General features: G+C 40.5%; 1 protein-coding gene across 3 annotated transcripts in view; it reads right to left on the bottom strand.

Annotated features, from left to right (window-relative positions):
- Nucleotides 1-23,518, bottom strand: part of NSMAF (neutral sphingomyelinase activation associated factor) — a 51,707-nt gene that overhangs the window by 10,868 nt on the left and 17,321 nt on the right. The window contains exons 6-22 of one of the 3 annotated variants that reach the window (XM_075270513.1): nucleotides 22,408-22,458; nucleotides 21,498-21,569; nucleotides 18,067-18,114; nucleotides 17,929-17,981; nucleotides 15,092-15,221; nucleotides 11,507-11,578; nucleotides 10,135-10,243; nucleotides 9,201-9,377; nucleotides 8,442-8,521; nucleotides 7,572-7,662; nucleotides 6,113-6,176; nucleotides 3,876-3,927; nucleotides 3,663-3,783; nucleotides 3,436-3,567; nucleotides 3,244-3,286; nucleotides 1,711-1,874; nucleotides 1,114-1,222 (exon numbers count right to left, since the gene is read on the bottom strand). In XM_075270513.1, coding sequence (XP_075126614.1) covers nucleotides 1,114-1,222; nucleotides 1,711-1,874; nucleotides 3,244-3,286; nucleotides 3,436-3,567; nucleotides 3,663-3,783; nucleotides 3,876-3,927; nucleotides 6,113-6,176; nucleotides 7,572-7,662; nucleotides 8,442-8,521; nucleotides 9,201-9,377; nucleotides 10,135-10,243; nucleotides 11,507-11,578; nucleotides 15,092-15,221; nucleotides 17,929-17,981; nucleotides 18,067-18,114; nucleotides 21,498-21,569; nucleotides 22,408-22,458 — 1,568 coding nt within the window. Of the gene's footprint in view, nucleotides 1-1,113; nucleotides 1,223-1,710; nucleotides 1,875-2,057; nucleotides 2,075-3,243; nucleotides 3,287-3,435; nucleotides 3,568-3,662; nucleotides 3,784-3,875; nucleotides 3,928-6,112; nucleotides 6,177-7,571; nucleotides 7,663-8,441; nucleotides 8,522-9,200; nucleotides 9,378-10,134; nucleotides 10,244-11,506; nucleotides 11,579-15,091; nucleotides 15,222-17,928; nucleotides 17,982-18,066; nucleotides 18,115-21,497; nucleotides 21,570-22,407; nucleotides 22,459-23,518 lie in introns of those variants that run through there. The other 2 variants (XM_075270514.1, XM_075270515.1) reach the window with 2 other exon arrangements.

The following is a 23,518-nucleotide window of genomic DNA, read 5'->3' as shown; positions in this document are numbered from 1 at the left end:
TTTTTTTAGATCAAGATAGCTGGATAGATCAGAGTCCATGTAACATCTACATCTACTTATATATACCACACACCGGGCAGCTGCTGGCCAACAGTTTACACTATATACATCGGAAGCAGTTTTGTGATATATTTATTACATGCTGTATAGAAGGGGGTCCCCCATCTGGAGGACCAGAGGCATCTATATATTAAAAAATTCATCCCAATAGATACTATATCATTCCGAGTATCTCCTGCTCAGTCTCCTGGCTATTATAGCTGATCACTGGGTCAGAGTGGTTACCAAAAGTAAAACACTCTGGTTTCTAGGTGATCAGGTTATTGGGGTTTTCCAGATGACGGACCAAACTAGACCACAATTTTGGTGAAAATTCCTTACTTCATAAGCACTGGTTTATGACGATGTAAAAGTCTTTATTAATATCAATTTATGAGCAGTATGAAGATGGTTGTATATCCCCCATTGGTACTGACATGACTGACCCACCCCCTTTTCTTCCCTGCCTTCTCCTGTTTGTCTGTCTACCTACCTGTATTTTCTGTGTTTATACCCTTTATCATCACTCTACTTGTATTCTACACCGACATGACTCCAATTCTACGCTACCACCCATTGCAGATACGAAAATGCAGAGAGTTGACATATAACGTTACAGTCATTGTATAAATGTCCAAAAATTGCTTTTTCCGTGATGATATCCTTTACTTCTCAGTGATTTGCATAGCCTTTATGTAATCTGTTATCATTTGTTTTTAATTTGAACTTTGTATATTAAAATAAAAAAATATTTGAACAAAAAAATAAATAAATAAATAAATGGTTGTATGTGATTGGAAATCAGAAATTGCCAGTCAGTCCTCAACTGGTTGACTCTCCATATATAGTAGATAGAAGTTATGGTATAGTTCTAGTTCTGTTTCCGTATTTTATATCCTTTCTATATCTTATCATTACCTTTATATTTATCCATTTTCAAATATATCTTATCTTATTATTCTATATTCTACTTCTATCTCATCTATATCTACTTGTTTTAATCGTATAGCAGGCATCATTTAACATCACAGGTCAGATGAGATTTAGTAAAAACCTCCTGAGCAGGTCACTCACTCTTTGTGGATCTTGTGCCTGCTCTCGATTTGGAATTTGGTGATATTGGTCCAGGCGAGAGTCTTGCTTTCTTCTGTTAAGTCTTCAAAAGAATCTTCAGTGGGTGAAACTGTATGAAGCAAAAAACGCCACAAGAGCCTTTAATACACACCTCATTATTATACAATGCCCAGCATAGCACAACATAGGGATAATAATTGATGATCTGAAAAACTATTTAATACCGTAGTAATCACAAGTGGCAATTTTGTTACAGCCTCACTACTCGTCCAAAAGTGGCCACCACCCGCACCATACTTAACATTTATGCCACAAAAATGGTGTTCTGAATGAACGGACCAACGGCAGACTAAGGCCCTATTCACATCTGCGTTTTGGTTTCACGCAAGCAGTGACTGACTGCAGTTGTGTAGTATGTAGGTTGAACCGTCATCACTGTAGCCACACAAAGTTTTGGCAAAAATTACACGACAAACAATGTAACATGAACGTAGAAGTTCATTTATTATTTCATACAATTTGCTCAAATTTTTAAGGAATCTGGAAAACCCCTTTAATAACACAACTACCATCAGTTACCCCATGACGGCATCTTACCTGGTGATTCTACTGTAGACAGATTCTGGCTGGATGACCGGGAAAAGCTTCTGGACTTTGTAAATATCCTCTTCGGATGGGGTTTTGTAAATAGCTGTTTTGGAGTTTGACCAAATTCCAGAATCTGAGTCAGCATGGCTATTTTATGATCAGGGTCTTCAATACTGAAAGTCAAAGAAAGAAATAAAGCTCCTTACATTCAAGCCAAATGGAAAATGGCATCAGCTTTTCAGATACACAGAGAAGCTGGTGTACAAGCAGGGAGGATCACAATATCAGGAAGATCTCATTTAATGTGTGCGAAATCAGGACGACAAAAATGATAGAACCAAAAGCAGAATATTTACCCTCAAATTAAAGTGAGCCTGTCACCAGAACCCGACATATCAACACGGCCCTGCGGATAGATAGGTTAGGGTCATCTGAATCAAACAGTCTTTTCCCTAGTACTTCTCTTGCCAAGAAATCGCTCTTTGGTGCAATGAAGAGGTTGTGGTTTACCTCTTTGGAGCAACAGCAATATCCTTACTGCTCTAAAGAGATCATTTGCATATTGAGAAAAACTGAGATAGCAACGGAAGCAATGGAGAAAACACGGTCTGATTCAGGTGACCCTAACCTATCTATCCGCAGGGCTGGGTTTATATGCTGGGTTCTGCTGACAGACTTCCTTTAAATGTTAGAACATCTTCATGTTAAATTTGGTGGTGGTGGTGGTGGGGGGGGTTTCCAGCAGATAGAAGTCATCTTGCCTGTGTAAAGCAGATCAGCAACTAGCTAAGTTTTAAAGAGGTACAAGATTTTCTGGGTCATATAATGTACTATAGGTCCTAAAATGATCATCCACCCACTTCAATGAAACCATATCGCCTAAAAGTGACCTAGACTGACAGTTCCTGTTGGTTGTTCAAAATGTCTGACTGGTATCCTACTAATATTATAAAAATTATAAATGTGAACGTTTGTGTGTTTGGATGTTTGTTCCTCAATCACACAAAAATGGCTGCAGGGATTTAGAACATACATACCTAACGAAGTCGCGGGAAGTGCTAGTACTGGTGTAAGCAAATTGATGATGTGCAATTTCCATTAGGTAAGAATACACGGGCCCCAGTTACTACAGTAACTCCTCCATGCACTTATCCTCTACACTCTCGAGTCAGATGCACATTTCTTAATGCTGAACAGCACCTTCATCATTTAAATGTGACTACACCCAGAGCTGAAGCGGACCCGAACCAGAAGAGGTAAGAAAAATAGAAGGGTCGGGTGTAAAGCCTAAACTGATCATTTAAGGGATCTGGATTTATTTAGGAAACAAAGATCTGGATTTAATTTGTGTTATGGTCTGGGGGTCTAAATACATTTTGGGGTCTAAAGTCTCTATGAAGTTTGGTCTCTGCAATTATTATACGGACACATCAGAATTGGCACAGCAGCCTTGTAATATCTGGTATGTTTGGTAGTGTATTATGTAAGTATTACAGAGACCACATTTTTTACTGTAGGATTTACAGAATCTACTTGTGTTACCTTTTTAAGTCAATCTCTCCTTCATACGTCACTGGATGGAACACTAAGAAATAAGAAAATCAGTATAATATTAATACAAGAAAGCAGCTATAAGATCCAGCTTCAATAAGGTAGAAGATGTAATCCAGAGTAATTCTACGGCTACTTATTACATTAACTAGAAATGGCCCTTTCATTTCTAAACAGGCTTACCATTATTTGCAGCAACGGCCTCACTTCCTCTCTGCTTATAGCCAAATATCAAGTCGATCCATTCATGGAGATGATCAGACACATACTGACTCTCTAAAGCTTCTCTGTTTTTCCGCAGGAAGTCGTCTACATCTGATTAAAAAAAAAGTGAATTGAACACAAGTTCTTCAGCACATAATACAACCTACTGAGTAGCTGAACTCATTTGATATATTGGGTTCTCTTACCTGACGCCCAAGAAGGAACTTCTACATCATCAACCAATTTTCCCCCTTGTCTCTTTCCAAGGTCCAGGTTAAAACTGTTTAACAAGAAGGCGCCGTCACTTCCGTAAAACTCTGGAATTAACTAAAATAACAATGAAATTAACAAAACAAAAAAAACCTTACCAAAAAAAATAAATAATAAAAAAGTACTGCATACAAGTACACTAGGATTACCTCTTTAAAGTCTGTTACACCTTCTAAGCAGTTTTTCCACGTCTCTGCAATACTAGAAAAGGCAAAAAGTTTATATTGCTGGGAACCATTGTCTTACATCTAATGCATTTTTCTAGTGATTCACTTCAGTACCACGCTATTTTCCCTGGTTCGGGACCAGACATATATTGTTTTTTTTTGTTCATGCAAGTTTTGAGGGCCAAAACATTTTTTTCTTTTGCGTTATTCAAATCGTTTGTGCGTTGTTTTTCGGTGACACATCGGACTTTATTTTTCTGCTTTCATTTTCACACGCTTTTATTTTAATATCCAAGAAAATGTAAACAAAAAAGGGAAACATTTCTGTTCGGTCACATTGTGCTTTAAAAATCAAAAAACAAAGTTTTTTCTCTTCCTTACGGTAATTTTTTTTTACAAGGGTGAAGTATATTGTTGTGTTACTTGGGAGGGGCTAAAATCTGTGACATGGTTGTGTTAGGGCGGGTTCACACCTGGGCCCAGTCTCCGCTTTGGCCAATCAAACGGATTTCCGTCTTCCGCCCGAGAAACTGGACAGGGGACGGAAACCCGGCGGTCAGTTTTCAAACCCATTCACTTGAATGGGTTTGCAAAGTGACCAGCCGTGTGCGTCTTCTGCCTGTCTGTGTCCGGTTTCGCCATGAAGTCCTGCATGTCCGACGTTGTGTCCAGCTAAGAAAAAACGGTTTTGCTGCGAAGAGGCAGAAGATGCACATGGGCGCTAACCTTTGCAAAGCCATTCAAGTGAACAGGTTTGAAAACTGACCGCAGGGTTTCCACCCCTTGTCTAGTTTTTTGGGGCAGAAGGCGAAAACCCACCGGATTGGCTAAAGCGGAGACCAGACGAAGGTGTGAACCCTTAGTAGAGTAAGGTTTTTTGTTTTTTTTTGTTTCTTTTAGGTTCTTTTTTTGTTTATTGTTATACATTATGCCCCCCATATGGTCATAGACCTTTGGGGGTCACTTAGTTTTAATTTATTTTCTACTACATTTTCCTGTAACTGGGCCTGATGCATTAGTTCCAGTTACAGGAGGAATGCAGTCTCCTATGCCATAATGTAGAGCCGATTTGAGTCCTCTAGGCCCCAGCAGCTGACACAGTTCTTGGCCTCTCTCCTGCTGTCCTGAGCTTCTGCTGTACCATGCATGTGCCTGTTAAACACAACATCATCAGCCTCTTCAAAAAGCTGATCAGTGGAGGTCCTAGGTCTTTGACCCCCATTGATCACATATTGAAGACCTCTCCTAAGTAGAAGTCCTGAAAAATCCCTTTAAACACCTGTTAGAAACACAAGGTGGTGCAAATGCTAATATAGAAATAAAAAGCTGTGTTCCTTATTAGCTCTTCACAAGCAGGCTGCCCACTTGATTATTTCAATAAGGGATAGACTAAGGGCTCGTTCACATCAGCGTTGTGAACTCCGTTATGCAGGTTTCCGTTTCCTGCCTAAAACACAGGCAGGAGACGGAAACCTGCAGGAGTCTCTCTCACCCATTCATTTGAATGGGTGAGAGAGATGTCCGGCCGTGAGCGGCGGTGAGCGTTTTATGCTCTCCGCCGCGAAACCGGGTTTTATAATCCGGACATGCAGTACTCTGTGTCCGGATAAAAAAAATTTGGTTTTGCGGCGGAGAGCATAAAACGCTCACTGCCGCTCACGGCCGGACCCAGTCTGTGCTTTCCGTCTTCTGGCATGCAGAAGACGGAAACCACAGAACGGACAGGAGAACGCTAGTGTGAACCTAGCGTAAGGGACATTTACATGTATCTGCTGCTGATCTCAGCTGCAGCAGCAGATACAGACGACATATAGCGAAATAACTCGAACATGGGACTAAACTGAAATAAGAAGCGGCCTGTGTTTCTTGGAAAAAAAAAACCTTGGTGACAGCTCAGGGATTATAGAAGTCGTGGCACAAACTCAAGCAGGCAGTTTTATTTGTGTGTGAATGTAGGAGTGTACTAAGGGGGGGAGGAAACAGGACAATTGTATTGTGATCCAGCAGTCTAGACACAGTGACCAGTCTCCACTGTAGCTCTAAGGTTCAGTTCACATTACTTGTGGCTCCATTTGTAATGAGAGCAACAATGCTCTGCTGGATCTGTCTTACAAAATACCACATTTTATTTCCCCTTAGTGTAGGTACTAAGATATATTGCACACGAGATGCCATAAATTCTAAGAAAGGACCATACTTGACTACTAGTCATTACTAACCTGTTAAACATTCTATCGGCATGGTCAAACTTTCCATTTTGGATGCATAGCATGTGTTCTGGGGCTGTAAAACAAACCACTGTTATATCAGATTGCAACAATATAGAAAACATAGTGTAATTCAATAAATCAAGCCAATACTGTGATTAAATGTTATAAACAATCCAAAACTGTAGATTGCATTTCCAACAATAGCAAAACAAGGGTATAAATCTGAAAAATTAAGGTGTTGTCCAGTTACAGAATAATATTGAAAGACAACTGTTATTGTCTGTATAATATAAAGTTATACAATCATTCAATATACTCTATCAATTCCTCAAGGTTTTTTTTTTTAGATCTCCGCTTACTTCCATTCTGCTTATGTTCACTGGATAAAATGCAGTCCATGGTCATGTGATCTACAGTCCATGGTCATGTGATGAACAAACAGGTGCACAGGTCCTTACAGTCACAGCACAGTAATCAGACATCTGCCTGGTAACGAGCTGTGCACCTGTGTGTAGATCACATGACCATAGACCGATTTTCATCCACTGAAAGTAAACTATGAATCACAGCAAGCAGAGATCTAGAAAATCATGAGGAATTGATACAGGAAGTATGCTGGAAAATTGTATCGATCTTCATTATACAAACAATAACATTTGTTTCTCAATATGTATCTAAAAATGTACAAGCTCTTTAATTTCCTCAATTAATTCAAGATGCCTTAATGGATTAAGGATTTTCTAAAGAACAAAACATCTTTAAGGCTGGGGTCCCACGGCCAGAAACATTGCGGTTTTGAAAATCACAGCATGTCAATTATATCTACGGAAATGCCGGCGGCTTTCCCATAGATATAATTGAAACAAAGTCCGCGGAGAAAGAACCGCAATGCGTTCATGCCACGGTTGTTCCTGCAGCGCTTTAGCACGGTGGTTCTGGCCCATGGGGCCTTAGCCTAACATGAGCTAAAATACTATAAATGCTCTGTTCAGTAAACCACCACAAAAAAAACCTTAGCACCAGTTTTTTTTTTCAGTGAAGCCATTGTGTGCACAGTGACCAGATGTCACACAGTCATCAGATAAACCACAAAGCATCAGTCACACCTGTAGACAGATAACCCAAGAGTATGTTCACACGCAAAATTTGTATTCCACATGTGAACACTTACACGTGGCTAGCCACTCCGGATTAGGCCCGAAGAATGGGAGCCTCATACCGCGGCTGAGTCATCCGTGGAATCTGCAACAAGATAGGGTAGCTCGCTTCTTTTTCCGCTACTAGCTAGCGGAAAAAAGAAGTGAGCGGCTCCCATTGAAGTCAATGGGAGCTGTTCTTGGAGGCAGATTTTGAGGCGGATTTCACATCAAAATACTCTCCAAAAAACTCAGCGTGAACTAGCCCTTATAGGCATTTTACAACTCAGCTGTACAGAAAAATATAAAAAGATAAAAAGATTGCGCCTTACCGACTCTAACCAAATAGAAGAGGACATATCCTGGAGAGGAATAGTGACTTCCATATATAAATTTTGGCTCTGGCATTTCATGATACCTTTTCTGTAAGAAAGTTAAGGAAAAACAATACATAAAATAAATAAAATAAAAATTTTACTTACCCCCTAACCACTGGGACGCTACTCCAACATTAATATTTATAGCATTCATTTATTCATATTACTACAACTGAACAAATAGGCACTTGTTTTTTTTGCTGGATGATATATTTTACAATGGTATTTTGGGACAAATTTATTGACCACCTGTTTATGGCAGCTTGTCTGTGATTTACGGACAGCTAACAAAATGTAAAATGACATACCTCATTTTATTGCCGCTGTGCCCCTATTTTTTTTATTTTTATTTTTTTAAAACCATATCCGCCCTGAAATCCCCGCCACAAGTGAGGCAAAATAAGCAGCCTCAGCAAAGGGTACGTAATATCACCACTACCTGTGACATCATGCATCTCTTCCTGAGGGCTGCGGAGGTTGGATCCGGAACGTTACAGACAGCAAGCAGTTTCACTTTGAGAAGTTGCCAGACCAGCAGTACCAGCCTATGGTAGCAGGACACCGAAGCACCGGCAACAGGCGAGTAGGATTTTTTTTTTTTTTTTTTACCCCCAGCCTATATAAAACCAATATGCCTGGACAACCTCAAAGCATTGCCTCAGACTTTCTGATGGCCAGAATATTTTGACTAAGCTAATATATCCAGTATAAAAAAAACATAAATCAGAGTCTCCCTTTATAAGTCCCAGAATGCCAAGTAATAAAGTACATGAATTGCTTTTCATCATTAACTAGTACAGAGGATATAATGAATACAGTACATACCAGTAACCTGGCAAGCCTGTCCTTGTTTAGTGCACCCACTGGTTTGCGCAGATTTCGGAAGGTTTCGGCAATGGTTAAATCTTAAAAGAAATGAAAAGATATCAGAGGAAAGTTTTGTTCATGGTGTTGTGACCCATATTGCACGCTTATCATAACTAATATTTTTACATAAAAAATGCAAATGATAGCAACACAGTGTGTGCTCGTGTTACATATGAATAATTCACATCACTTTTCTCCACATTATGCATAAATACATAGTGTAATCACCTAAAAAGGAACTGTCACCTCACGACATGTCCATTTCAGTAAATACTTTGTATTCTTTATGAACTAAAAACGTGGAAGCAATTTTTCTAGTGTGTCAGCACTGGGGGTTACTAACTGGGGGTCTATCTAACCAGCGCTGACCATACTAGACTGTGAGGACACACCCCTCTGACAACAGAAATGGTAACACCCAGTTGACAATTTATGTATTCAGGAGAAATAGAGGTAAAGCACAATAGAGTTACAAAAACGATAACGGTTATTTGATGGGGAATACAAGTATTTACTAAAACATATGTCCGGAGAAATGATGAGTCCTCTTTAAGGGTAAGGCCTTTTTTTGTTGCAGATTTTGCTGTGTTTTCTTTTTTAGCAAAAGCCAAGAAGCCAAGGAATGAAAAGTGAGCTCTGAAATGTGTTTGTTAGGGATCAAGTGGACACTGGCTTCAAGGGGTTAATAGCCAATTAATGTGGATGACATGACTATACCCAATTGAGGACTAGTGTAGTCTGCGATGATCCATGGAAATACAGGATACTGGGAAAGGTCATTACAGCTGCGATCCGCCAGGTTATTGAGATGTAAAAGATACTGGTAATTGGATATTTGGCCCATCTGCCACTGGAGCATGTAGCTGTCCGCCGTGTGCTCCGTCACGTGATTCTCTGCGGAAGGAGAAAGACAACTATAAGTTTCAATGACACTTCTACTGACAGGCTTTTATATGGAGTAAAAAAAACCCACTAGCATGTAAAACAATAAAAACATTACAATCTATAATATCAAATACAAGGGAACAAAACTTGCAATTCTCATTTCCCTAGAAGGCATCGATTTGTGAAGATGTAAAACTCTAGTGAATCCCATCCACACACTGCAGAAAAATACCCACTGCGATTTCCAAAACGGTCACATTTTTGGAAATCACAGCATGTAGGTATACTACCAAAACACCAGCAGTTTCCCTATAGGTATAATGGAAGCAGACAGTCCACAGAGTAAAACTCTTCAGAATTTCAGTGAAGAGGACTGCGGTAAAAAAGTTGATGTTTTTTCCTCCGCAACACTTTTTGGCTGCAGCCCTCTACGTGGGTCTTGGCCTAAAAGGGTTTTCTAATCTAGGCAAGTTATCAGTAGGAGTCTGACCACCATCTCCGACACTCCCATTGAAATGAATGGAGCGGAGTATGTGCTGCATGACCACTTGCTCCATTCAGATCCTGATACAGCTGGTTGTGATGTAGCACAACAGATCTATCTCCACGTATACATGTGAATATATGATATATATATATATATATATATATATATATATATATATATATATATCATATATTGATTAATTTATACATACAAATACCAAAAGACAAACGTGAAAATTTTAGTAGGTTAAAAAAGATAAAAGAAAAAAAAAAACCCAACCTAGATAAGCAGCAATATAGTAGTACAATCCATCGCGATCTTTAGGGTTGTAAAATTTAAGGTATATATCTGAGCACAGGTCATTTTCAGTACAAAATACTTCCAGTCCCTAAAAGGCATTAAAATAAATATGAGGTCATGTAGTTACATTATTGCTGCAATTATTAGACAATCATCATAACTATAATACGGCGGCATTACATCAAGTACAGAACAAATAAAGGTTAATAAGATGATCCAGTAAGACAGATTATAATGCATTAGTATGGGAACACAGACAAAGTAGACTTAAAGTGCAGGCTCATCACCATGGTCTAATGTACGCCTATCACAGGGCCCTCTTCCAGTATACGGGTGGGATCCACTATTGGGCTTCTGGGTTGGCAGGTTATGAAAACTTCAGCCCATGCTGTGCTTATGGGCCAGCCAAGTCTGTAAAATAACTGCTAACAAGCTGCTAAGAAAGCTGTGAGAAGATGAAACCTCCGCGCTCCATTACTGAGAGTGTGGAGACAGCAATAGGGATAATAGGTATGAAATAGGGAACTACTTGCCGAATGACAACCTGCACTTTAAAGGAGAACCCGTCAACTTTCTGGACATGTGCATTTTCGTAAATACTTGTATTCCCTATGAAATTACAGTTTTCTGATAACTCTGCATTGTGCCATTTCTCTGTTACTACTCTTAGAAAGTAAAAAAAAAAAAATTTGACAACTGGTTTCTACCGTTCCCGTTGACAGAGGAGTGTGTCTTTACGCAATCTGACAATGGCAGAAGTGATTGGCGAATTTGAGACTATGTAAGGACATCTCTCCATCCGGTAACCCCTAGATGTCAATTTATACATTTCTAGGAGAAAAAAAAAACAAAAAAAAACTGCACATTGCATATTTCTAAGAAAAATATGCTCTTGTAATTTTTTTTTCCCACAGGGGAAACAAATAACTTGCTGAAACAGACATGCCAGGACAGGTAACAAGTCCACTTTAAGACATTAAAATATTAATAACTTGAGGAAAAAAAATTCTGATCAAAATATGTTAGTAGGATAAATGTGAAACACCTTATAGAAAGAGCTGATATTAAATGGCTTCTCCCGACTGAATAACCACCGCCCATATGTCCTAGTGGGGCTCATGGACTTGCCTGGCTGATCAGATCAGCACCTCAATCAATTTTATCAATTATCAAAGGAGGGGGTAGTTTAGGTTGGACAAACCCTCTAAATATCTAACAGGACCACTATGGCAAGTATAAATAGTAATCGAGACAATTGGTTTGTATTACCATTGTAATAGATTTTTTTTTTTTTCTATACAGTTTTCTCTAAATGTTTTTCTGCTTATCCACAAATTAATATTTGTCTTACCAGAGGCATCAGCATATGTCTCCTTTTATATATTCGCCGGATATCAGCCAAGCTAATGTGAACTACAGGTTTCTAGAACAAAAAAAAAAAAAAGAGAAGTTGAAAATAAATGGTATTTGGTTGGTTACAAAAGTTTTACAAAAGTCATACAGGTCTTGTACAAAACAGCAAAAACAAGAGAAATTCTTCAAATTTCAAACCACTTCAAACTGCAGCAAGTCAGTATAAAGGGTGTTGTAGCACAACTAACACTTCTCCCCTAACAATACCATAGGGGTGAAGAGTCAAACCACTGTGACCTCAACCATCGTGAGAAGGGGGTTCTCAAATTCCTGCAATGAAATGAAGTAGTATAACTATAGTATGTAGCAATATTGTTGACCGGAATTCATATTCACATTTGACATACGGGGGACATCTAGGTAGATTGAGGAAAAATAGAAAGTAGATGCATCAGCCGTTATTGCCTATCCATTTTGAAGGAGTCATGTTAGAGGTCATGGACTCCATCCACATTGTGTTCAAGTGTGTGAGATCATGAATCATTGATGGCGATCGTGTAGGTGTGTCTTGGAGGTTACATCTAGTGATGAGAAGATAACATACAACTTTACATACCCATGAAGTACCCCAGTGGACCAATACAGTTAACTCCTTATGTCTCATACACAGGGATTTTGTAACTTATGATATTTAACAAGTGGTCTATGTTATTCTATGGGACCACGGGAAGTAGTCATTCTCTGTAAGCCCTGTAGATATAATGGAGTGGCAGCATACACAAGTAACGCCCGCTCCATTCAAACGAGGAGATTCACGACACCCTCTCTTATCATTGGAGGATTAGGTGGTTAAATCCTATGGATAAGGAATATTTCTTGTTTGTAGTACAAAGTCCTTTGAGACACATGAAGACAATATGATTTACGATAAGATTTATTATGCAGCATAATATACATTCAAGCTGAGGGAGAGTGTAAAACCTGTGGCACATCCAAAGAGTAGCAGCTTACATTATATACAAAAAACTTGAAAGTCTTCAGTAGTTGATACCTTTTTTAATGGCTAACTCATAATGATGACAGATTATAACGTTTCAAAGCTCTCGGCTTCTTCTTCAGATATAACTAAACAATTTCTGAAGGCTGCATATACACTCACCGGCCACTTTATTAGGTACACCATGCTAGTAACGGGTTGGACCCCCTTTTGCCTTCAGAACTGCCTCAATTCTTCGTGGCATAGATTCAACAAGGTGCTGGAAGCATTCCTCAGAGATTTTGGTCCATATTGACATGATGGCATCACACAGTTGCCGCAGATTTGTCGGCTGCACATCCATGATGCGAATCTCCCGTTCCACCACATCCCAAAGATGCTCTATTGGATTGAGATCTGGTGACTGTGGAGGCCATTGGAGTACAGTGAACTCATTGTCATGTTCAAGAAACCAGTCTGAGAGGATTCCAGCTTTATGACATGGCATTGCATTATCCTGCTGAAAGTAGCCATCAGATGTTGGGTACATTGTGGTCATAAAGGGATGGACATGGTCAGCAACAATACTCAGGTAGGCTTTGGCGTTGTAACGATGCTCAATTTGTACCAAGGGGCCCAAAGAGTGCCAAGAAAATATTCCCCACACCATGACACCACCACCACCAGCCTGAACCGTTGATACAAGGCAGGATGGATCCATGCTTTCATGTTGTTGACGCCAAATTCTGACCCTACCATCCGAATGTCGCAGCAGAAATCGAGACTCATCAGACCAGGCAACGTTTTTCCAATCTTCAATTGTCCAATTTCGATGAGCTTGTGCAAATTGTAGCCTCAGTTTCCTGTTCTTAGCTGAAAGGAGTGGCACCCGGTGTGGTCTTCTGCTGCTGTAGCCCATCTGCCTCAAAGTTCGATGTACTGTGCGTTCAGAGATGCTCTTCTGGCTACCTTGGTTGTAACGGGTGGCTATTTGAGTCACTGTTGCCTTTCTATCAGCTCGAACCAGTCTGGCCATTCTCCTCTGACCTCTGGCATCAACAACGCATTTCCGCCCACAGAACTGCCGCTCACTGGATGTTTTTTCTTTTTCGGACCATTCTCTGTAAACCCTAGAGATGGTTGTGCGTGAAAATCCCAGTAGATCAGCAGTTTCTGAAATACTCAGACCAGCCCTTCTGGCACCAACAACCATGCCATGTTCAAAGGCACTCAAATCACCTTTCTTCCCCATACTGATGCTCGGTTTGAACTGCAGGAGATTGTCTTGACCATGTCTACATGCCTAAATGCACTGAGTTGCCGCCATGTGATTGGCTGATTAGAAATTAAGTGTTAACGAGCAGTTGGACAGGTGTACCTAATAAAGTGGCCGGTGAGTGTATATGTACAACTGGACACATAGGGATAGAATTTTAGGAGGGAAAATTTTGATTTTAAGAGGGAATTTTAAATCCAAGAAGAACAGACTGATTTATGAGTACAAGTGCATGACCCTATTTAACACTCTGGAGAATGGAAGGAACCTTTCACATGGGTTCATGGCATCCTACTGAGACAACCATAAAGACACACTGAACTGATAAGAACCTAGGAACTGTGGATTTGTTTACTTCTACATACCAATAAGCCTCTTCCCCCCTCCCTCCTAAAATTATATCCCTATGTATCCTGTTGTACATAAATATGCAGCCTTCAGAAATTGTTTTTAGTTATATCTGAAGAAGAAGCCGAGAGCTTCGAAACGTTATAATCTGTCATCATTATGAGTTAGCCATTAAAAAAGGTATCAACTACTGAAGACTTTCAAGTTTTTTATATTTCCTACCCACTGGCTAACACGGTACAAAAACAACATTTTCCTTATACTACATTATATACAGGCAGATTGGTCTATCTATGCTACATGAAAAATAAAGACCAAACCTATCTGATTTGCAGACGAAAGGCTGCCAAGCATCCTCTTGATTGGGTTAGTTATATCTTCATACAATCTTGAATTCCATTTTACAAAACGGGATGTTACACAAGTAAAGCTCTGGGCGCAGTCTGACACCTTCAATGGTGCAATGTATTGGTGTCAACATCTATTACTCAACCTTACGAGGAATACACTATCTGAAGGATCATTGTATATCATCCAGATGTGGTATTGCCATATGTGTGTTTATATGTCATGGAGTAAAGCACAGCACTGCACACAACAGGTTGTCATGAAGTTTACAACAACAATACATATTTTTCCATTCAAGTCCATGACAGGCAGTTTGCAGACATAGCTAAGCATATTCTGGTACATAAAAAAAATATTTGGTGTGCCAAAACATGCACCATAATTCCTGGTGTAAAAATAGTCTTGCATTTCTTGCAAAGAGAATAGGGGGAAAAAAAACAAAAAAAACAAGTCAGTGTACACAGAGTTTTTTGGTGCCGATATTGACGCAGAGTCTGCCTCAAAATCAGCTTCCAAAAAAAAGCCTCCCAATAGAACTCTATTGGGAGGCTTTTTTTGGCGGCTGATTCTGAGGCAGATTCAGCGTAAAAAAACTCCATGTGCACTGACCAAAAAGCAATAAAGCGTTTTCTTACCGGGTATCCATTCAAGGGTTGGAAATAGAGGTATTTATCTGTGATACACACATGACCGGGGTTGGAGACCAGCGGGGTTATCATCTCCGCTTCACACTCCATATTCGATATTTCACACACGCTCTGAAAGCTGGGACAGATTTAAGCAAATTATGGCAAAATGTACGTTAAGTAGCTGAACATACAGAACCTCTACAGCTTTATCCCTTTTCCCACCATCTGCAAAATCCATATAGAATGGAAGTGGCCTAAAGTAACAAAAAATAATAAAAATTACCCTGTCCTGCAGGAATCCAGTTCTGACTCTCCTGTGGTCCTCCCATTGTCTGTTGCATATGGCACGGGATCATTGCCATGTAAAAGGGGTGCAGCGATCATGTCCAATATGCAAGTAAACAGACAATGGCAGGACTGGAGGGAAAGAGTGCTGAATTTCTGAGGCACAGGCGAGTAATCCTTTTTTGTTCTTTTTTAGGCCATTGTAAGGATTATGGGACAATGGGAAAGGGAGCAATGTATAGCTGCAGTAATGTGCAACGATTATAGGTGTAGATACATATAAACAATTGCATTGCTCCTGCTACAAACACAGACACCCATGAACACAGCAAACAGCTGCCAGCGCCGCTATAATGCATGCTACATAAGGCAATGCCGACTAATCAGGTACACTATAAATAGATGCAAAGGTTATGGCTGGGTCTGGCCTAGGGAAGCTAATCTCTGTATAGGTCAAAGGCTGGGAGAAAGGGTTCTCTCACTGAACTGACTGCTAGAGGGATCTAAAAGGATGGACGAGGAATCTAGAGGTGGCAGAAAATCCAACCCATTGAGCAAATATGGTGGACAACGGTAACTATAGGTAAACTACTTCCTACACTATAAACTGGCAGGAGAAGTCTATACTGCAGATAGCTAAGCTTACCAGAGAGGAGTGCATACAGTTACACCCACATGTATGCAGGAGCACAGGCTTTTAGCTGGAGGTATGACTGAAAGATAAGCATTATGTCTATGGTGCCAAAAACCATACAGTTATAAGAAAACGGACCATGCTATACAAAGCCTTGTCATTTAAGATAAGTATTCACAGTATGCTATTGTAAGAGTGTATATGAGTAAAAACAATATAAAAAACATTATCCATGCTATATTCTGCACTTTCCTGCTGCTTTACCTTTCTATGGATTAATCTCTGGTGAACTTGGCTCTAGAAATTGTTTGGAGTAAGCACCAGATCTCCCACCCATAGTATAAACGAAGATCCTGCTCTTTGCACTATACAGGGTAGGTGAGATAGTAGTAGAAGCAGCAGCCGCCGCCTCTGTGGGTATCTCTGCCTCTTTCTGTGCAGCTGCTTGTTCCTCCTTCCCCTCCCCTCTTCACAGACATGTATGGGCAGCAGCTCTAAGGCCGAGTTCACATCTGGTTCAGGGTATCCTTTCTACTAGTCTACCACAGGACCAGAAGAACAGGAAAATAGTTTGTCAAACAACAAGGGATCCCGAGGGGCCTAGCTGACTATAATGGGGTTAGTTGGGTATGGTTTTATTTTATTTTTATTTTCCTTTTCCAGATATCACCAGGAAAAAACAAAACAAAAAAAAATTGTGCTTTTCCATCCAGGATTTCTGTTGGATTCCACACTGGAGACTCTGAACAGAGACTTATCTCTCAGAGACTGAAAATCAACTTCATTGGGGGCGGAGGTTGAAAAGAATCTGATAAGAGGAAAAAAGGACAAGAAATACATAACAACAGTGCAGACACTGCTTACAGAAGCACGCTAGCAAAAAATAACCTGATTTCCTGATTTATTAGGAGATCACGCCATGAGTGCACACCTATAGGAATCAAGTCAAACCTCTAATAGACGTGCATTGTGAGTCTGATTACTGTTCACAAAGGGAACGCTCAGGGGGGCATGGGAGCATATAACTTAACTACATACAGACAAATGGGTGGGGGGCATATTTTTTATTTTTTTTTACTGGAGTGCTTCTTTTAAGTCACCAGGACCCTAGTAAACATTGTCTCTTTCTCTGCAGGTGTTTGAAGCCTCATTTACCCTCATTTAACAGCAACTTTCCCTTGCAAAATCATCTGTTTGCCAAGAGGAGTAAGGAGTAGAGATGAGCAAGTAGTATTCGATCAAGTACTACGGTATTTGAAATACTCATACTCTATCGAATACTACTCCTACTCGCAGTAAAGATTCGATTCAGAACCAGCGTTGATTGACCAAAGGCTATACAGTGTATAGCATTCAGCCAATCAATGCTGGTTCTGCAGGACGAGTAAGGGCTGGTTCACATTAGGGCTTGCCTCCCGTAATGGGGTCCGTGCGCTTTAACTGCACTGCGCTCCTCCTAAACACTCTCCTCCTGCTACTCTTTGACTTGGTGACTCTCCTTTAGTCGAACAGTGGTTTCCCCTGAAACGAGCATTTTTTCCCCCATAGACTATAATGGGATTCGATATTCAATCAAGTAGTCGAATATTGAGGCTCTACTCAAAACTAATATCGAACCTCGAATATTTCACTACTCGCTTATCTCTAGTAAGGAGCTAAAACATTGGCAATTTAAACATAAGTGAGTGCCTAGAAATAATCCTTTAAAGGGTTTCTAACAATGTCTGACTGTATTGAATCTGGTTTGAAAAAGGTGGAAACATTTACACCTCTCTCCCTTTAAAAAAAAAAAAAAAAATCTTCAATCTATGCACGTGATTAGAAACAAATTTCGCATTCATTTTAACCAAAATTAGAATATAATATACGGTGAGCTTAACAGCTTCTTTTCTATATTAACAAGAAGGAATAAACTACCACTAACCTGTTTTTATCAAATGATGCCCTTGCCAGACGTGACTGCAGAATAGCAGTTATCTGTGAACAGAAAAGAGACAATAGGTTATAGATCTGTAAATTATCTCCGTTTGCCTTATTTACACCAGCAAAATGAAAGACATACCATTGCTGTCTGGTCTCCAAGTTTTTCTAGCCGGGAAGCTCTTTGAAGCTGTAAAAATACAGAATAATGCTCAATGCTGAAATGCAGACGCCTCTTGCATGCTGACACGAATTGTGTATTGCCTCAGTTATACTAGAAAGCTGTAAAGGAACATTCCTAGTCTCACATATACATTGGGTTGTTGTCAGCAGACACTAGTTACTATGTATCTTATATGGGAAGTACGTTGCTAACACCCTTCTTATCAAGCATGTTGGATTTTACCCACGGATTTCCAAAATAAGTGGTGACAGAAGTGTCTGCCATTTAAAAGAAACCCACAGACTACCATAAAACTCACCCTCCCACATAGTATACAGAGGTACTTTTATAATATCATCTGCTTACAGTGCGATTTTTAGACCAAACATTTAAAGGGAGTCTATCACCTCTCAACAACCTGTCTACATGGCATTACAGAGGACATTACAGGGATACACAACAAAGGTATGTTTATGTCACATTTGTAGATTTGGAGAAAAACTACTTTAAAATGTAAAGTGAATGAGACAGCTGGTGCACTAGAGGCGGCCCTTCTGCTTCCTGGAGCACAATTCTTGTTTTTCAGACCACTACCATCAGTAGCCCACACCACCTTGTGCAGTGGAACATCACCCATCCTACTTAAGTGGAAAGAGCAGTGCTCCAGGACTGAAGGCCCGCCCCCCCCCCGTACTCCAGGACTGAAGGCCCGCCCCCCCCGTGCTCCAGGACTGAAGGCCCGCCCCCCCCGTGCTCCAGGACTGAAGGCCCGCCCCCCCGTGCTCCAGAACTGAAGGCCCGCCCCCCCGTGCTCCAGGACTGAAGGCCCGCCCCCCCGTGCTCCAGGACTGAAGGCCCGCCCCCCCGTGCTCCAGGACTGAAGGCCCGCCCCCCCCCGTGCTCCAGGACTGAAGGCCCGCCCCCCCGTGCTCCAGGACTGAAGGCCCGCCCCCCCGTGCTCCAGGACTGAAGGCCCGCCCCCCGTGCTCCAGGACTGAAGGCCCGCCCCCCGTGCATCAACTGCTTAATTTGCATATCACTTCAACGTTGGTTTTCTCCAGATCTACAGAAGAAGCAATGCACTCTAATTCAGTGGTGGCAGTTGAATGTACTCGGGATAAGTTATAAGAACAAAAGCTTAAAAGCTATGGACACATTTGGAACAATATATTTTTTTGTTTTATTACTGCCTGTAACGTGATAAAAATATACATGAAACTGGATTATATTTATTTTACTCAGTCGTGAAGTCAACCAGATATGCTGTCGGCCCAGTTTCTTCTCACTGCCTAACAGAATGCTCAGAGAGCTGACATACGGTAGCTTTTTCTGTTTAACTTTACTTTTCTTTAAAATTTCCGTTTAGGTTGGTGTTCATCGCCACAGACATGAGGGCTACAGAGTGAACCTTCACATGAGCTCTTTGATGGATTTCTCACTGAACAGAACTCAGCAGCCTGTAATGTATTATAATACATGCAGGTTTTGGAAGACAAGAAAGAGCAACTTTTTGAATAAATCCAATTGCAAATGTTTTTATTTCTATATTAGAGCACAAAAAATGTGGCCAAGGTATCCATAGCCTTTCTGTTTTAAATCACTACAGATCAGAAACATTGGAGTTAAAGCTGGACACATACTATTACCATTAGAGATGAGCGAGTAGTATCCGATCGAGTAGGTACCGTATTTTTCGGACTATAAGACGCACTTTTTTTCCCCCAAATTTCGGAGGAAAATGAGGGTGCGTCTTATAGTCTGAATGTGGGTGGAGGAGTGGGTTTGCAGCATGGCCGCACTACTGCCACCGCTGGTTTTCTTCAGCGGCAGGAGCGTGACAATCTGCAGGCCCCGGCAGCTAAGACACTCCCCGGCATCCGCCGGTCTATTACAGCAGATGCCGGGGACTGTCTTAGCTGCCGGGGCCTGCAGATTGCCACGCTCCTGCCACTGAAGAACACCAGCGGTGGCAGTAGCGCGGCCATGCTGCAAATCCGCTCCCCCTCCGCAGGTCCCGGCAGTTAGTTAGCCCCGGGGCCGGTCCCATACCTTTAGTGATGCAGGCCGGCTCCTGCACGGCGAGGCCGCAGGAGCCGACCTGTTCCGATGACAGCCGGGAGCCTAATGAAGGCTCCCAGGCCTGTCATAGATATATATTACTATCGCGGCTGGTCTATGACCCTCCGCGATAGTAATGTATAGAATCTCCCATAAACGGCAATACACTTGTATTGCCGTCTATGGGACTTGCAATCAAATGATTGCAGGTTCAAGCCCCCTAGGCGGAGGATAATAAAATAGTAATAAAAAAAAAAAAACACTTAAAAAAAATATAATAAAAAAATAAAATAAATAAAAGTTCACCTCCTTTCCCTAGAATACATATAAAAGTATAACATTACTGTGAAACATACACATTAGGTATCCCTGTATCTGAAAATGCCCGGTCTACTAATATTTTTATGTACAGTGAACGTCAAAATCAAAAGTGCTAAACTGCCGGGTTTTTCTCTCTGTTTTGCCTCTGAATTAAATAAAAGGTGATCTAAGTAATAAACATTTCCCAAAATGGTATATCTAAAAAGTACACCTGGCCCCACAAAAAAAACGCCCTATACATCCCCGTACAGCTGCAGGGTCACCTGTCAATGTGGCCTTGCAGCTGTTCCAAAACTACAACTCCCATATATTAAATATTTTACCATTTTTTGCCTGAAATTTTTTTTTTCCCTATTTTTCTCCTCTAAAACCTGGGTGCATCTTATAGTCCGAAAAATACGGTATTCGATCAAATACTACGGTATTCGAAATACTCGTACTTGGTCGAATACCACGCGGTAAACGCAGTAAAAATTCAATTCCCCTCCCACCTTCCCTGGCGCTTTTTTTTTAGACCAATAGCTATGCAGGGGAGGTGGGACAGGAAGTAGGACAAAGTAGTCATTGGAAAAAAAAAAAAAAAATACAGTCATTGGCTGGCTAAACCAGTAGCAGCTAATAATAATAATAATAATAATAATAATAATAATCCTGGGACTTCGGCATGTTAGATGCCCCCAGACATGCTTCCCCTGCTGTCCCAGTTACATTCTAGAGGTGTTGGCATCATTTCCTGGGGTGTCATTGTGGACTTGGTGACTCCAATTCGTCGTATTTTGGTTTCCCTAAAACGAGCATGTTTTTCCCATAGACTATAATGGGAGGCGATATTCGAACGAATAGTCGAATATTGAGGTCTACTCGAATTTTTGAATATTTCACTACTCGCCCATCTCTAATTACCATTTTTTACATGACTATGGAATATAGAAATATCTACAGCCGTATGCACACGTTGCAATTTCCACTACTGCCTTTTCTTTACAAAGCCAAGTCTAAGCATCCTATTATCAGGAACATTTCGATTATACCTGGAGGACGGTCTGTACAACATCATCCACCTTTCTAGAATCCTCCAGTTGAAAGAAAAAAGTGCCTCCACCCTGAAAGAAAATTATATACACTTTTCAGTTCAGTTCTAAAAAGAATAACCTGTATCTCAGCAGACGGCACAGACATTCAGTCACAATGTAATCCCCGAATACAGGCTGACATTAAAATAAAGGGGCATTTATTTTCCAACTACTGCTCTACAGATTGTAAGGTAAGCCCTGCAAGCCCAAGTTTTTCTTTCGGCACTTTGTCGGGAAAAACAAAACAAAACCCCCCCCAAAAAAAACAACGGAGCCCAGTATAATCATGAGATTCCTCGGGCACCATTCTCTTCCATCATAGAATGGATCCAATGGTGTCCGTTTCTCCATTCTTCTGATCTTGTGAACTTCGTGCAACACAACTATTTAAGTCATGTTAAAAACCAATCCAAAAGAACAGATTAGAGGATTCCCTGGAAGTACTTATCACGCATTTCTGGAAATCTTTATTACAAGAAGTGAACAGCTGTTATAACCCGGAGAGCCAAAAACAAAAAAAAAAATCAATTTTCAATGCAAGCAGGAGCAAACTAACCAGGGAAGCTCAAATTTAGGTTTCTTGTTATGCAGAAAAAAAAACAAAAAACATTTCCCAGCATCAATTAGAAATATAGCCACTGGCATAACCTAGAGGAGACTTGGCAGATCCCAACTACTTACACAACATTCCCTTATAAATGAGAACAGAAAGGTCTGTCTGAAGCTGATATTGCACAAGGTTATGTTCACACAGACCGCATATACTGCGCAGAAATCACCAGCTAATCCGTAATTAGATCTGCCTTGAAAATCTGCGGCAGGATATTTACATAGGAGAGGGTCTCACACAAGAAAATAAGCTACTTACACGCTGAAGTTTATACGGAGCAACAATGTTCTTTTCTTTGATGAGATTAACCTAAAAGAAACAAACAATTTAGGAATACACAGACACATCACAAAGAGCAATAACCTGCATTATTCATGAAGGAGAACTTTCCTATGTTACTAGCTCTGTGGACCGATATTAAAAATGAGAGGACCTGTTACCACCCCTGACATGACAGCCGTAGTAAATTCCTGCACCCCCACAACACACTAAGTCTAAGGCATCGGTCCTAGAACTCTGCACTCCGCTGGTTTTCCTCCAGTGACTGGACGACTTCAGATTGTATAATATAACACAAGCACATAACACAAGAAAATGAAGAAAAACACCCCAAAATAGATGACCCCATTTCTCCCGTGGTCAAAAATGTACACTTTGTGGCCTTAATCCCATGTACGGACGCACAGTAGGGCCCAAAAAGAAGGGAGCACCAACTGGATTTCAAGACACAATTTTTGCTTCTAAATGTTTCAGGCCCATTGCGCATTCAAACAAGATTTGAGTTACCAAAACAATTGAAAACCCCAATAAATGACACCATTTTATAAACTAGACCCCTTGAGGTATTCATTGAGAGGTATAGTGAGTATTTTGACCCCATAGGTTTTAAAAGAATTTGCGTCAAACAAAAAATTCTCATATTTTTTACACAAAAGAGTAATTTTAAAGGCAGTTTTTTTGCACATAACACATGAAAATGAAGAAAAAACACCCCAAAATAGATGGCCCCATTTCTCCCGTGTTCAAAAATGTACACTTTGTGGCCTTAATTCTATGTACAGATGCACGGTAGGGCCCAAAAAGAAGGGATCACCAACTGGATTTCAAGACACAAATTTTGCTTGCAGATATTTCAGGCCCATTGCACATTCAAACAAGATTTGAGATACCAAAACAATTGAAACCCCCCATAAATGACCCCATTTTATAAACTAGACCCCTTAAGGTATTCATTGAGGGGTATAGTGAACATTTTGACCCTATAGCCGTTTCACAGATTTTACTAACTTAGGGATGTGTAGGTTAAAAATTAGTAAAATGTCCCTTTATCCCCAAAGTTTTCATTTTCACAAGGGGTTAAAGGAGAGAA

The sequence above is a fragment of the Leptodactylus fuscus genome, chromosome 4, assembly GCF_031893055.1.
Source record: "Leptodactylus fuscus isolate aLepFus1 chromosome 4, aLepFus1.hap2, whole genome shotgun sequence".
Taxonomy (NCBI): Eukaryota; Metazoa; Chordata; class Amphibia; order Anura; family Leptodactylidae; genus Leptodactylus; species Leptodactylus fuscus.
The sequence above is the reverse complement of the archived record's forward strand: the minus strand, read 5'-3'. Positions and strand labels throughout refer to the sequence as shown.